This window comes from Alligator mississippiensis, chromosome 4 (assembly GCF_030867095.1).
Source record: "Alligator mississippiensis isolate rAllMis1 chromosome 4, rAllMis1, whole genome shotgun sequence".
In the NCBI taxonomy this organism is placed as follows: Eukaryota; Metazoa; Chordata; order Crocodylia; family Alligatoridae; genus Alligator; species Alligator mississippiensis.
Genome location: NC_081827.1, coordinates 29,471,520 through 29,484,673, shown reverse-complemented (window position 1 = coordinate 29,484,673; position 13,154 = coordinate 29,471,520). Strand labels below are relative to the sequence as shown.

At 42.0% G+C, this 13,154-nt stretch overlaps 1 protein-coding gene across 5 annotated transcripts in view; it reads right to left on the bottom strand.

The window, feature by feature from the left end:
* Positions 1–1,829: 1,829 nt before the first annotated feature.
* The window catches only part of KIF21A (kinesin family member 21A), a 145,720-nt gene continuing 134,395 nt past the window's right edge, over positions 1,830–13,154 (bottom strand). For all 5 annotated transcript variants that reach the window (XM_019487435.2, XM_059725884.1, XM_019487432.2 and 2 more), the window contains 4 exons: positions 12,851–12,968; positions 10,811–10,981; positions 6,865–7,064; positions 1,830–3,135 (listed from right to left, as the gene is read on the bottom strand). In XM_019487435.2, coding sequence (XP_019342980.1) covers positions 3,042–3,135; positions 6,865–7,064; positions 10,811–10,981; positions 12,851–12,968 — 583 coding nt within the window. In that variant the 3' untranslated portion in view covers positions 1,830–3,041. The remainder of the gene's footprint in view (positions 3,136–6,864; positions 7,065–10,810; positions 10,982–12,850; positions 12,969–13,154) is intronic.

The window sequence follows — 13,154 nt, the reverse complement described above, 5'->3', positions numbered from 1 at the left end:
CTTTAGTTAAAGCACCCCCACTGCCATTTTTCAGCATGGGGACTTTGATACACGTGACGCTGAAGTCTGCTGGAACATGGCAATTATCATGTTCCAGCAGTTTCAATTAACTAATTCTGCTCTGACGCACTGTAATTACAGTATGTCGGGGCAGCCTCGCTGTACGTGTATAGGTACCCTTGGTCTCCATCACCTAGCAAACCTAGTTTAAAGCACTCCTCACTATGTTAGTGAGCCTGTCTGTGAAGAAGATCTTCCCTCTCTTCATCACGTGGCTCGTCTCTTCCTAGCAATCCCTCTTCTTGAAACAATGTCCCATGGTTGACAATGCCATAGCCCTGCTGGCAACACCATCTGTGCAGCCATGCATTGATCTGCAGGATGCATCCATTCTTGCCCGGGCCCTTCCTCTTGACCAGGAGGATTGAGAAGACCACCACCTGCACTCGTCCCTTCACCCTTGCACCCCAGTCACTTTTGATCTGCTCAGGGTTACCCCTGGCAGTATCATGGCTGCCCACATGGATGAGCAGCATGAGGTAGTAGTCAGAGGGCCAGATAAATCTGGGTGATCTTTCCATGACAACTCAGATCTCAAATCTGGGTGATCTTGAACTCAAACTCAGAACTCAAATCTGGGTGATCTTTCCCCAGAAAAAGATCACCCAGATTTGGGTGATCTTTCCATGACAACTCAGATCCAGACTCCAGGCAAGCAACAGACCTCCTGAGAAAAGAAGTCTAGCCAGCAGATGGATACCTCCGTCCCCCACAAAAGGGAGTCTCCAACAACCACCACCTGAGAGGTAGAGGAAAGCCCGGGTATTCCCCAGGGCCTTTGCTGACTTGTGCCAGGACCAGGGTCACCCCATGCCACCACACCATGTGCCATGCTAAGGTCTACACCACTCCATGATGCTGTGCCAGGTCCCACACCATTATACTGTGCCAGGACTCACACCAATCCTTGCTGACGCCAGGTCCCATACCAGGGGAAACCTTGGATGCACCTCTGCAAACAGGGAAACCCAGGCAAGCTCTCCTGGGGCTTCAGCAGCATAATGCTGTGCACCCCAAGAAATCTCCAACAGGGAAGGTTCTGGGCCATGAAGGATTGGACTTCTGAAGTCCTGGGAGTGCCTGCCTGGGGTGGTGGGAGAGCACAGGCAGCTTTGTGTTTCCTGCTCTCCCACCATAAAGCAAACAGACGTATGATACAAAAAGACAGAATAAATTGATACCACCTCAGTCACGGCCACATTCACTCACACTTAGGAAGCTAACATATAATTGCCACTAAATTTATGACCCTAATTTTTTGAGCACTACCCTTTAGGCAGTCAGAAAATAATGGGCGAGAGCTTACTTTAACTCCTGGTGCACATTTCCTAACAGTGTGAATGTAATTATTATATGCAATTCAAAGCTAGCACTTTGAAAACCTTCCCTAGAGGAGGGACCTTAAATTAAAACATGAATCCTTTGTCAAAATAAGAAATTTTCAAATAAGGGACTTCAGGGTTTGTCTCTTTTTCTGTCCTGTTACTGTTGTTTGGTATACAGATTGGGGCAGGGTCTACCTGCTTTGTCACAAGACTGTACTGACCCTGATTCTTTACTGGAAGTTTTAAATGCTGCTGTAACACAAGTAATAAATAATGGGTAACCAAAATAAGGAATTGGCAAACAAGCAGAATCTATATAATCTTTTATTTGCCAGGGTGCACTGAATTAAACCCATGTCTTTCACATCATTTTGGACCCATACATCTGCACATTTATAATGTGTTCCCTCTTGCCAGTACAGTGATAGAAGCACAAAGGAGAAGTTGATGTTCACAAGTTTATTTAAGCATTACTTCAGCAAGCTACAATTTACAGGCTGATATTTTCTACCAAAAAAAACCCTTCAACACCCAAACACTGTTTTAGACTCTACAACACTTAAAACTTGCAGAATTTACAAATTAATATTTTAAGCAGCTGGATAAATTATACATCCTCTTATAATATCCACACTCTACATTGCTTTAAAATTCATACAGGCACAAGATAAGATATTCTCTTTGTACAACCATCTATTTACATAGCTTTTCCTATGCAGGTGGTTCAGTTCTCATAACTGCCAAGTTTTGCAAAACATAGTGTATTTAAAATATATTTAGCAGCATATAAAATTAGATAAAAGGAAAGACATTTTGCTGTTTAAAATAAGAAAAAATGTGAGATGATACAAACAAATCCATAAGAAAAATAGATTAAGATACAATTCTGTTCTGACATTAAGAATACTGGTCGTTACAGAATATAGGCAAAGCTCTAGTAAAACATAACAGTTTAACAGTATTTAGTTCTAGTCCTGAGCACAATGTATATATAGCTGCACAACTTTGGTCAACAAGAATTATATGCCAACGTTAACACAAATTTTATGGCATTCACTATTAGCAAGGTACAGTCCTGTCAGAGATATCTGTCACACTAACAACGTTTTGAGAGGTTTTTTTCAGTCTACTTTAATAACAGCAACGCAAGTAGCCTTTCAGAATTTCAAACCATCTATCCCAATTAAAGGTTTATTAATAGGACTACAAATGAATTATGATTCCACATTATCATCTTAAACTGCAAACCAGCTGATCACTGTCAGTGAAGTACTGCAGAATATCTTGTACTCCAGGATACAATTCTGAGACGGTCATTAGAGCAGACTGCTTTCCAGTTTGTTTAAATTGCAAATATTGTATTTATGCACACAAATCCAGCCATGATATATATATTTATAGATATATATAATCTCAGTGAGACTCAAGCATATTACCAATAGGGTTGTGTGTTTTTTTTTTAAATACAGTAACAGACTATGTGTTTTAAGAACAGTGGTTCTAGTAGAGTACGAAACATTTCCCACCTGGTCCACCTGCATCTACCAGTTTACTCCAGTTGTCAGTGTTTACCTAATAAACGTGCAAAGTGCACAAAAACAGTACACACAGCATTTTATCACAGTATTCATTTATGTCCATGATTTCAATTAAAGTTTAATTACTGGCAATATCTTCACTTGTTTCTCCAGTATCCGATATCTGTCCATCTAGTACATTGCGAGCTTTCCAGATCCTCACAGTTCGATCACTGAAAAATATTAGCAATATCAAAATATAGAGAAAGTGAAAAAAGGAGAAATGTTAAGTTCAGTTCCTGAAACCGTTTAGCTTGGTAATTTATTTCAAGCTACTTCTAAATATAAATACATGATATAAAAGTGATTTTGTTCAATCTGGTCCACTGGACCGTTTCCAATTTGTCCACATCCTTTCTGGAGTGGGAGGTCCAAAACTGGACACATGACTCCAGATGTAGCCTCACCAGTGCTGAATAGAAGGGAAGAATCACTTCTCTCAATCTGCTGCCAACACTCCTACTATTGCAACCCAGTATGCTGTTAGCCTTCTTTGCAACAAGGCCACACTTCATGAGATTTCTCTGGTCTGATCTTCCAATTTGTCTAGGTCTCTCTGACTCCTAGCCCTACCCTCTGGCATATCTATTACTCCCCCCAGCTTGGTGTCATCTGCAAACTTCCTGAGGGTGCACTCCCCCTCCATCTTCCAGATCATTGGTGAAGATATTGAACAAAATTGGCCCCAGCACTGACCTCTGGGGCACTCCACTTAATACTGGCTGCCAGCTAGACATCAAGCCTTTGATTATTTCCCTACCTTCAAAGCATAAATCTCGCTCCTTCTCTGAATCTGTTCTGTATTCAATGAGGGTGAGGAGGGAGAGCTCAGAGCCCCAAAGCTGTGTTTTGTTTGTGATAATACATAGGCAAGGAAGACAATATAATGTTTCTTGCTGTGACTTAGTGATCATTATTCCAAGAGGTAATCAAGGTGGGATGGGATACTAAATAGCAGGCTGTTTAGCTCAATTGGTTAGACTGTGGTGCTACTAACACCAAAGTTGCAGGTGTGATCCCCCAGTTGGCCTACATGATTTCTTGAGGTCCCTTCCAGTTCTGCTTCTTTACGATTTCTTTTCCTGTCAAGCTCATGATCTACTTAAGGTCTAGGCTGGTTAAGGACTGACTAGGTCTTGACAGACCTGTGGTAGAGTTAAGATGGCTTCTATTTTCATATTAATTAGAAATAGGGGGTGGGCAGATGTGCAAAGAGCCCTGCTGGGCTTCAATATATAAAACCAACTTTGGTATATATTTATTTACAACCAATCAGGGGTGTATTCAGCTGCCCTCAGGAATCTCCAGCATGCTGGGAGGCAACCAGAAGTACCTACTATTGTCTGGCCTCGGCAAGTGCAGGCATCTGTCCCCTTCCCCCCCACTGTGCCCTACCAAAGGCTGAAAATATGTTCTCTTCCCTTGCAATCCAATCTACAGAACTTAGAGAAACCCACATAGATTGGATCGATTCTGCCTTGGGCTTTTTGAATGTCCTTACTTAGCTATGGTGGACAAATATTTAGGATGTTTTTAAAGTTTTCCTTTCCACGTGTGCAACACATGTTTAAAATTTTATATTAGTGGCAGCATATCCTAGTAAAATGCATCACCTATTACTGGACTAAACAACTGCATGCTTACTGAACATACTTTGCATTAGACATATACACACATTTCCTATATTCTCCCTCATTACAAAGGAGAGAAGCCTCAGCAGGACATTTGGCATCAGGGCTCCTAGATGTAGTTTGAAATTCCCCATATTTGGTGATGGACCTTGCTCCTTTCATTGATTTCAAGTCCCCTTTATTTGACAACTTTACACACATTATGCAAGACAACTATCTGAGAAATATTTGCAGAGGACTGAAAGGTTGCTTTCTGCAAACATGAAGAGGTGGAAAAGGGTTTCTGTAGGTGTCCAAGATCCCACTGATTACCTTAATGCTGCTGAGATTTTATTGTGTTACTGTTATGGATTTATCTGAAAATCACGTTATCTTTGGGGTTTGGTGCATGGCATGCATGGTGAAATCAACTCCTCTATAGAAAAGGCATCCAAAAGAAAGGGCCCTTCAGCCAGAGGAATTCCAGGTACTTCAGGGAGATCAGAAATTTATGGAGGACTCTGGTGACTCATAAGCAACTAGAATAATTCTGGGGGCGGGGAGGAGGGAGGCTGGCCTTGGAGGCTTTTTAGAGTGTAGGTATGTTAGAAGTCTCATGTTTTGGATCCCAGGTTTCGGAGGTTCAATGGTCCCAGCAGCCAGGCCTGGTAGAATCAGCAGGAAAGCTGAATTCTGGAGATACTGGCATGTCTCTCAAGAGGGCTAAGGTGGGTATGGCCAGGTGAGAGGGTAAGAAACTACGTTTTGTTTTCTGTCTTCTAATTCATGGTCATTTTTGCTCGTGTAATCCTTTTATTGTACATAATAAGTCCTTTGGTTGTCTTGCCTCCTTACTGGTTGTCTGTGGAAAGAGCGATCACTGGGCCAGTGATATTCCAGGCTAGCCCTTTCTACAGAAAGAGGGAGCTAAACTTCTTTCACAACCCAAAGGAGAGGCCAACTGGAGCTGGCGCACGTTCTCTTGATGCAGCTGTAGGGTACAGTGTAAGGACAGTGGAGCTGAGGCATGTAAGAATAAAGAATTATCCCAAGGCAACCTGAGTCTGGTTCTTGGAACAAACAATGAAACAGCAGGAAGAAACCCGGGGCTCTGGGAGGGCTCCCATGGACAGATTTATAGATTTGAGACAGTTATGAACATGTTAGGTCACTTACTGCTTAGGATAGACATTTTCACTTGTTTATAAACTAAATAAATTAGTATCAGGTTTATGTATGATATAAATTTCAAAACATATATGATCAATGCTTTCAAACATATGCAAATAAAACTGGATATCAAATCCCTATGAATTTGGGTGCCTAAATATCAGTGTCCCAATTTTCATTAATGTGAACACCAGCAACTTCATTTAAACATTTAAACAACACTGAAGTTAAGTGCCTCTGTACATAACACAAAAGCTTAATTATGTTCACCTTACTAGTCCCTGTGCTCATATTATCCCTTGTCTCCCTTACTCCTGTTGCTCAGACCACTGAACTTTCTGTAGAGTTTCGTATTTCTCTTGGTCATGCCCCGGCTATCTCAGGTGTTTGGAGGAGGGGGAGTTTCCTGTCACGTGAAGGAACAACTGCACCTAAGTTGGTCCCAGTTGAATGTACTTACATTTCCATTATAGGTTCTCAGACTGAGCAAAAAAAGGATTTGGCCTACTGTCATTGATCATACATAGTTTTCACTTCTACTGCATAATGCAAGTCTGAACGTGAAAACTTTTTGCAATCCACCTCTAATGTCGAAGTTATTTTCAGTTTCTGCTTAGAACATTTGCTGTGTTCAAGGGCAACAAATGCATGACTTCTGGGGTTGTCTCCTGATCTACAGGAATTTTCAAATATCCTATTTGATGGGCCAAGCGTGGATATTTAGTGCAAGAAGCGGCAACCTTTTTGGCAGGTATGCCACAAATTAACTCCCAACCTTCCCGAAGTGCCACTTAAATCCCCTTCCTCTGCCTGCTCTGCTGCTCTGTTTTCTGCTTCCTGCTCTATTTGCTGTTGTGCTGTTTACTCCCCAATCTACCATGTACCCCACACACAAGCTGCCTGTGCCACATATGGCATGAGTAGCCACTCCTGCTTTAATGTCTTGTTTCTATAATTACCCCTACAGTGCAGACAATTTGGGGCACCATAACCTCTTGAATTTACTGCAAAGTACTGAGGTCACTCATGAGGGCCTGAATTAATTTGTGGGGGCAGAATGTGATTCTCTCAAATATGACAAAGACAAGCGCTTTCATGGGAAACAGCATTAGAAAAACTCACTCTGCTGCTGTAAAAATCTGGCTGGAGTTGGTACAGATTGCATTGATAGGACTGTCATGACCCTTCATCTCTCCAATAGGTGCAAACGTATCCACATTCCAGAGCTTCAGAATACCTCCTCTACAACCACTGAGCAGAACAGGTGAGCCAGGCACCAGTCCAAGAGCACACACCCAGTCCTTATGTGCATTAGGAATTTGCTGAAAAACAAACAATTCACAAATCATGATCCCAGGGAATCAAAAAATTCTAAGTTCTAACCCCAAATTTCCAGGTCTGCCACAGACCAACTAAGTGGCCACTGACATATCAAAACTTTTCAGTTTACCTGTAAGTGAGGACAATATTTCCACCGAGCTTTTGTATTAAGAGCTAGTTAATGTTTGTACAGAATTTTGAACGTATGAAGAGCTAAAAGATCTTGCAGACCAAAAAACAAATACAAAGTCCATAGTAACAGAATCTATCTGCCTAACCCATACAAGCTGACAAGAGCTCAATGGCAGATAAAGAACTGTATAGCTGAACATACATTTTACTGACAGACATGGACAATGCAATGACTCCAAAACAGTAGATAAAATTCAGCCTTAAAAACAATGAACCCCAAACCTGTAAGTACGAAAGATGCTTATAAGCTACATGAAAACAAACTCAGAAACTGTTCTTCAAAAGCTATGTCCTTCTGCCCCCCTTATATACATAGTATTTAAGAAACTCTCATGAAAACACATGACCTTTTTACTGAGGAAAAGCACTTCCAGTTTACTGCTGATTCAAAGAGCTAAAAGGTGGCTAAACAAGATGCCAAAAATATCAATTTGAGACCCATTGCAGGAAACTAATGGCTCAAGCTTGCTGCCATTGACTTAATGTGGAACATGACTGGGTTTTAATTTCAAACTTCATTATATTTTAACACCTTGCTTTGGCCTCTTCCTATACTTTTCTTCCCCTCTGGAGTAATCATCCCACAGAATATTACAAAACAAAGAAGAAACATGCAATACACAGCTTTACAATTGTTAACAAGAGTTTCATAATGCATTAACTTTGGGTCACAGAGTTACTGCTATATTTATTTAAATATAACTAACTCCCTGGCACTCATTCACTTAATGGTGCAATGGGATCTGTTCCCCCATCCCAACAAGCATGCCCTCCTGCCATACCACACGTGCATGGCAAGACATGCGATTCTGGGATTGTGGCTCAAGTCCCAATCCGGCCATTACTACTTGTCAGTGCAGGGCGGGACAGGATCATAATCTCAGGCCCCTACTGCACTGGCAAGTTGAAGGCCAGGTGCCCAGTGAACCAGTGCAGTCCTGAGGCTGATTGTTGGTCCTGCCCCGAGACTGCACCAGATCCAGTTTGAGAATCTGGTGGGTCCCAAGGCTGGGACCGACAATCAGCTGATTGTCAATCTCATCCCTGGAACCATACCAAAGTTTCCAGATGGCTCCTAGAGCCCAGTGAACCAGGACGCCAGTAAACCTGGTGCACAACTTTCCTGCACGTGCATTTGTTTGTTTTTTAAAGTCCCAGTACATAGGACCTTGGAATGCAGGAGAGGCTCCATGATCCTGATTTCTCCATACATTGGAGATGTCAGAAAACTGTGTGCAGCTGGGCTTTTAAAGGTCCCAGAGTATGGGTACCCTGGGATCAAGGAACCTCGCCCTATTTTAGGGTCCATGTGGCCAGGATGTGTTGAGTGTCTTGCTCCACAACTCCCTGGAAGCTACACAGCAGGGCAGTCAATGTGCTGGTTTGCAAAACCCTGTGGCTCCCTGCAACCTGGCACCCCTGGGTCAGCTAATAAACTGCCCTGACTTGGCATGCCGAAGACAAAGAGGTATAGCCCCATGTAGGGCTGTACCACAGGGCTGTCAGCCTGCCAAAAGGGGGGAGCTGTCACCCAAGTTCCATCATAAATCTGGCATCAGGCTCCATGATGACGACCTTGCCACACATTCAATTTAAGGCATGATAGAGACCAGCCACAACATTACTAGACACTTTGTGGAATAATTTTGTGGATTTTTTTCCTTATTTTCACACCATTAGTTGCCTGAACACATTGCCAGATTATTCTTTATGGGCACTTGTATACATGATACATCTGACAAAAAGTAATGAGAAATTGTCATTTGTCTAACATAATGGTGTCACCATGTACACATGAATGATTTTTTTTGTGCTAAAATTTGAGTGTCGCAACTTAGACCAGGTTGGATGTATTTTAGTTTGATCAGGGCAAAATGTCCCATTGTGAATTAAAAAAATTGTGCACATGTACATGTCTGGTGGCCAGAGAAGGCGGAGGGGATGGTGCACAGAGTGCTGAAAGCCTTGGTAGGCTTGCAGAAGCTCAGGCTTGGTGGGCTTCCAGTGCCCTGTGCACCACCCCTGCCACTTCCTTCAGCCACCAGCACACCCAGCCACCCTCCTGCACTGCTCTAGGGTAGGTCCCATGCACTGTTCCCGGGCAGTCCCAGATGGCGGGGACAGTGCATGGGGTACTGGGAGCCCGCCAAGCCCAGGCTTCCAACGCCTCCTGTAATGTTCGATCAGGCCAGGTACTGCCTGCAAGCTGAATTAGCATCTGCCCAGCTAGCACCCTGCCCAGGAGGCCCCAGGGGGCACCACTGCCCCCCCCCCACAGACCAGGGGCTGCACAGCCTGGCATCAGTTTACATGGGAAGGCTCCTCCAGGTTAAAAAAAAAAAAGCAGGGAGCCCAGTCTTTTTTTTCCCCCGTGGAACATGCCCACCTCTTCCATGACTGGTGGCCAAGCTGCCAGTGGCCCCTGGGCTGTAAGGGCCCCAGACCTTCCCCCCACGGCTGCTTGGAAGGAAGGTGCAGGGGCCCCTTCAACCCAGGGGCCACCGGTAGCTCATCTCTTGGCCACAGGGGAGTCAGGCAGGCTCTGTGTGGGGGAAACGGAGGGAAGATTGGGCCCCTTGTCGCTTTTTCTTCTCCCCACAATGGCAGGGGAGTAGGATGTGGGTGAGCTGACGGCAGGCCCTCACTGTTCCACCAGCGACAGAAGCCCCTACATTGAAATGGTGGGTCACAATTAAAACCCACAAATTAAAAACCCACCATTTCAATTTAGGGGAACTAAACCCTTGTCATGTGTGCAAGCACCCTAAGACACTATTGACTTGTTAATCACATTTTAAATGCAACATTTACCAGGGGCCTGAGATCCAAAATGAAGTTTCTTTGCTACACTAATGACCTCAGAGCTAGAAATCCTGCTGTTCTGTTATATATTATTTTTACACATCCTCCTCACTAAAGCACCTGCTATTATTTTCTGTACATATTCAAGCAAGGAATGTCAATTTTCTTCATTTCTCTCTTTTAAATTCAGCATAATCAGGTCATTTTACCTAATACCTTTACCTCACACTCTCAGACAATGTACATGTTTTGCAGCAGTACATGAGGGAAGAAGAGGTCACTAATTTTTTTCTCTCTTTCATGAGGTTCTGACTTTATCAATTAAGTGAAACAGTAACATCCACTAAAATATAACATAAAATAACAAAAATGTATATACTTAGTAAAAAAAAAAATTGCAAATATTGCTGTATTGGATTAGACTATATCTAGTTCAATATATAGTAAATAAGTATAGTGTAGAGGGAAAAAGTATGGCACGTGCTGTTAACACATATTAACCAAATTACAATGCAATATTTATATCAAAATTAATATTGAACAATATTTTAATTAGCTTGGAAATGTAAATGAATGATCCTCATAATTTTAAATTGGTCACATTCTATTGAGTTCTGCTTTTTCCCTTGTTAAACATGTAGCTTAATGAAATGTATGATGTAAACTATACCCATACATTGTGTACAAACATGGCTGAGCAAATGTTACTATAGGAGATAAGACTGATCAGATAATCTATACAATTTAACATTACCTGAAGTAGATCTTTTTGAACCAAATCCCACTTTTTTATTCCATTATCTCTGGATCCACTAAAAAGGTTGTCTCCCATGATTGCAAGGGCTTCAATACCATCATAATGAGGTGGTTCAAAATTGTGTGTAGGACTTACACTTCCAAGAGCCCCTTCAGTTACATCAAACATCTAGAACAAGAGGAGCAGCAAAAATTCATTCAAATATGCTGCAAGCTCTTGGGAGGCAATTAACAAAGCATAAGTCAGAAACCTGCTTTCAGTTCCATCATGCAGCTATCATGAGTGATTTTTAGGGGGGGAACTGGAAACTATTTTAAGAATCTCATTCCTTACAGGAACTTTTAGTATCTTATGGAGCAAAATGGACATAAATTATGTACCAAACTACACAGTATGCAGAAGTGCCAAATCATTATGAAAACCAATGAGTAAACTCCAAACATTATTCCAATAATTCTATAATGCCCAAGTATATAACTAGTGCACAGAATTTTTGCTATGCAGCAGAGGAACCCACCACCTGTGAGCCCCAATATTTTCCACAGGGAGACATCTATTTGTAATATCTGATGATCTAGAGCAGCAGTACAAGGAGCAGAAGGGTTGACGTGCTGTTTCGTAGCAGAAAGCACAGAACAAATTCCAGAAAGAGGCAGTCAGTCTAATGTAATTTCCAGGAAATGTTGTTTCCATGGGTTTTTTAGTCCATTAGGGGTTGATGTCTGTTCTAAGCCAGGTAAAGGATAGATGAGGAGCAAGCTGTAAGGAGGGTTCAGAATACAGACCTTGCCACTAGTGTGTACAAGCAATGTTCAGTCAACTCAATTAGTTGTGCTGTATAATATCTTCACAATGACTCTACCTGACAGTAAGAGAGGGACTACTTGGCTATGTAAAATAGCTTAAATAAATTAAAGGCACTTTCTTTAATAAAATGCCATTGTCCATTGCACTTAATATGGAACAGTTGCAGCTGCAACAGAGACATACAACATAAATTTTACATACAGGCTAAATGGTTTATTGTCCTTGTTCAATAGTTAGCAAAATCTTTTCTATTGAATGGAGATTTACTTGCAGGCCTATCTCCCACCTCATTTGACAACACAAAAACGAAGTTTTTTAGGTTGCAACGTAAGGCACTCAAAAATTAGGAAATGAGACATTAAGGCTGCCTGTGCCTCCTGTAGGCATGCATTATGATTTCAACCTGGTTTAAATCGCAGGCCCAGCTCACGGTACCTCCTTTAACCTTGAAGTTCCCCCTGGGTGCCCCCTTGCCATTGATTGGCAGAGGGGCCCTGCTGCTTCCTCCTGATGACCAGGAGGTGAAAACTGCAGTTTTAAGTATGCTATGGTTTTTGCCTCCAGCCACTTGCTGCTGACCAAATGGGAGGCAAAAACTGCAGCATATTTAAAACCAGTTTTTGCCTCCTTGCCATCAGGAGCAAGTAACAGGGCTGTGCAGCCCCTCCACCAATCAGTAGCAGGGGGAAGAATAGGGGGCACAGGGGGAACTCCAAGATTAAAGGAACCAGTGTGCCACAAACTGGGCCCATGATTTAAACCAGGTCCTAATTTTGCTACTGTTTAATTCATGATTGCACATCATTTTCCCCTAAAAACTCCTGTCTTGTTTAATGGTAGTTCCTGATTTAACTTTTCCTATGCAGCTCAATAATTTGGATGTATATATTAGGTGACCTCTTACCCATACTGCCTCTTATTTTATCTCCAATAGTTAACTCTCTTCTCACATCTAAAATTTTCCTTAATTGAAATAATCCGTGTCTCACTTCTGATATACAGTTTTTGAGATTTGGACATTTTTAGATTTAAAAAGTACTACTGATATTATTCATATGATTAATAAAAACATTAATGTATTAACAGATGTAAAGTTTACCATTGTTACCACTTTGGGGATGCTGGGAGAGAAAGGGGTAATGCAGGAGTTGTACTACTGCTGAAGCCTGTACCTACTATGGATGCAAAGATAAAAATAAAGGAAAAACTGCTAATACTGGGGTGTATTACCTTTATGTAATGATCCTTTGATCCAGTAATAATAAGATCTTGTCCATTGGAAATACGGTCTACAGTAAGGCACATGACAGGGCCCAAGTGACCAGTTAATTTTCCTGTAGATTGAAATCTTTGGAAACAAAAAACAAATGACTAAAGAGATTCTCTGATTTAGAATAACCTTAATTGTTACATCTTTAAACCTAGATCAGAGACCATATAGCTCCATTTTCAACAGCCTGCTACCATGTGTGCCACCAAGGTTCCTTGCACTGGATACACTGAGGACACAATGTAGCTGCTGTCAAGCTCTCAG